The sequence below is a fragment of the Geospiza fortis genome, unplaced genomic scaffold, assembly GCF_000277835.1.
Source record: "Geospiza fortis unplaced genomic scaffold, GeoFor_1.0 scaffold373, whole genome shotgun sequence".
NCBI lineage: Eukaryota > Metazoa > Chordata > Aves > Passeriformes > Thraupidae > Geospiza > Geospiza fortis.
This window is the reverse complement of record NW_005054518.1, coordinates 842,439-844,516: the sequence shown is the minus strand read 5'-3', so window position 1 is coordinate 844,516 and position 2,078 is coordinate 842,439. Positions and strand designations below refer to the sequence as shown.

Below are 2,078 nucleotides of genomic sequence, written 5' to 3'. Positions count from 1 at the left end.
CTCTCAATGCCGGCGCTGGCAGGAGATGTGTCCGACAAGCTGAGGGGATCCTCCCCCGCCAGCAAGGTCAAGGTGTGCTTAAGCCACTTTCCCCACGCCCACCCCGGTGGGCTTTGTGCCCCACCAGCACCGGGGGTGGCTTTGGGGGACAGCACAACTTTGGGGTCTCAGCACCCCGAGGGATCCAGGCAGGCCGACCCATATTGTGTGGGGGGGGGGGGCTCATCCCCCAGCTCAGTCTCGGGGTCACCCACCAGCCCCCCGATCCCAGCTGGGGACCCTCTGTGGTCCTTGGCTAAAGCTGTGCCCGCTGCCAGCCAGGCTGCCCCCAGGGCTTGGCTCACCCCACACGCAGCCCAGGGCTCATCTCTGCCCCCAGCCCCCCTGGGCAGGGCTGCTCACAGACCCCTCCCACACACGGAGCCACTGCAGACCATCAGACCAGTTCAGACCAGTACAAACCAGGCCTGAGCACTCCTCTCCCTGGCCCACAGGGTAGGCAGCACACGTGTGTGTGTCTGCACGTGTGTCTGTGTGTCTGGGCACTCGTGTGCCCGCTCACACCAGGCATGCAGGACCCATGCCCAGGACCCCGTGTCACTCCTGTTCCCTTGGTGACAGACCCCCGTCCTGTGCTGGCACCTCCTGCCTGCAGCCAGCCAGGGCCTTTGTGCCTGGTTTTAATTAGAGGCTCTTAAGTGTGAAACAAAGCCAAGGGCAGGGCTGGGGGGCCCTTCCCTTCCTCTGCGCTCCTGGGGGACCCCCGAGGTCCCCATCCTGCCTGGCATCGCCCGCCACAGCCCCTCCATTCCCCGCTTGTGCTTTGCCATCCTCTGTGCCCATCCCTAAGGGACACTTGCGAGTGCCCCCTGGAAGTTCTGCCCTTCAGAGTGGTACTGCCACCAGCCCTGCGTGGGGCCACACACAGGGCCTGTGCCAGATGTGGTGCCACCACCTGTCCCCAGGGAGGAGGCTCAGAAAGAGGCCACCAGCCCGTGGCTGGGCTAGGGTGCTGCTGGGGGTGATATGGGTGCTCCCAGTTGAGTCCCCCATCCCTGGCTTTGATGGGTGCAGGGAGGACCCCATGGGCATCCTGGCACCTCATGGTGCTGGAGGAATCCCAGGAAGGGAGGTGCATGGGCACCATGTCCTGCTCCTCGAGGGACACAGGAGCCACCAGACCTTTGGAGGTGGCCGTACCCATGGGCCTCCCCCTGGGGACCCTTGGGGGCTGGGAGCAGGGGACTGGCAACACTGGGTGCCTACCAGCATCCCCCAGTGCCATACTGGGATGAAGTGAGAGTGGAGCAGTGGGAGGATTGGGGCTCCTGGGTGCCCCCCACCCTGAGCAGCTCTGTGAGGACACGAAGGGGAGCTGGGGGGGAGAGCTGGGTTTGGCCCCATACTCCCAGTAAAGCCCAGTCTGGGTAGCACCCACCCTCTCCCACTGGGTGCAAGGGTTGGTCCTTGACTTCACAGTGTTCGCTCCACCCAGGACACCCAGCCCAGACCCCCCTGGGAAGTTCTGGGGAGGGGGCAGCACCCTCTACCACCCCTTATGCCTCTGGCAGGGCCTGGGGATGGGGCTGGGAGCCTGGTGCCAGGGACAAGTGATATCAACAGGATTCCCTGGCCACCCTGAATGTCCCTGGGAGGGGACACCCCTGAGTGGGCAGGACCCCACTGGCTGCTTCCCTGGGGTGTCCCCTGACGCCCCCAGCCCACCCAGGGGTTCCTGTCAGGGCTGACTGGTCAGTCTGCTCTGGGTTTTGCCCTCCCCAGGAGGGCTCGGCACCCACTCTAGGTGGAACCATGTCCCAGTGTGTCCCTGGAGGCTCCGGGGACCCTTGTCCCGAGCCACCAGCACCCAGGAGGACAGGGAGCACGGGGCCAGCCTCTGCAACCCCTTCTGGAAGTGAAACCCCCCCATCTTCAGAAAGAATCCAAACTCTGAAGCGTTTAGGCAGCCAAGATCCACGTGGCTGTGCAGACACCCTTGTACCCCTCCTTCCCTGTCGCTGTGGGTCTGGGGGACACGGTGGGGGGCACCCAACCAGCCTGTGCTTCCGTAGGGCCGG

The 2,078-nt window shown here is 64.9% G+C and overlaps 1 protein-coding gene across 1 annotated transcript in view; it reads left to right on the top strand.

The window, feature by feature from the left end:
• The first annotated feature begins 6 nt into the window (after positions 1-6).
• The window catches only part of LOC102043328 (frizzled-2-like), a 6,834-nt gene continuing 4,762 nt past the window's right edge, over positions 7-2,078 (top strand). The window contains 1 exon segment of the mRNA XM_014310357.2: positions 7-72. Within this exon segment, the coding sequence (XP_014165832.2) occupies positions 7-72 (66 nt within the window).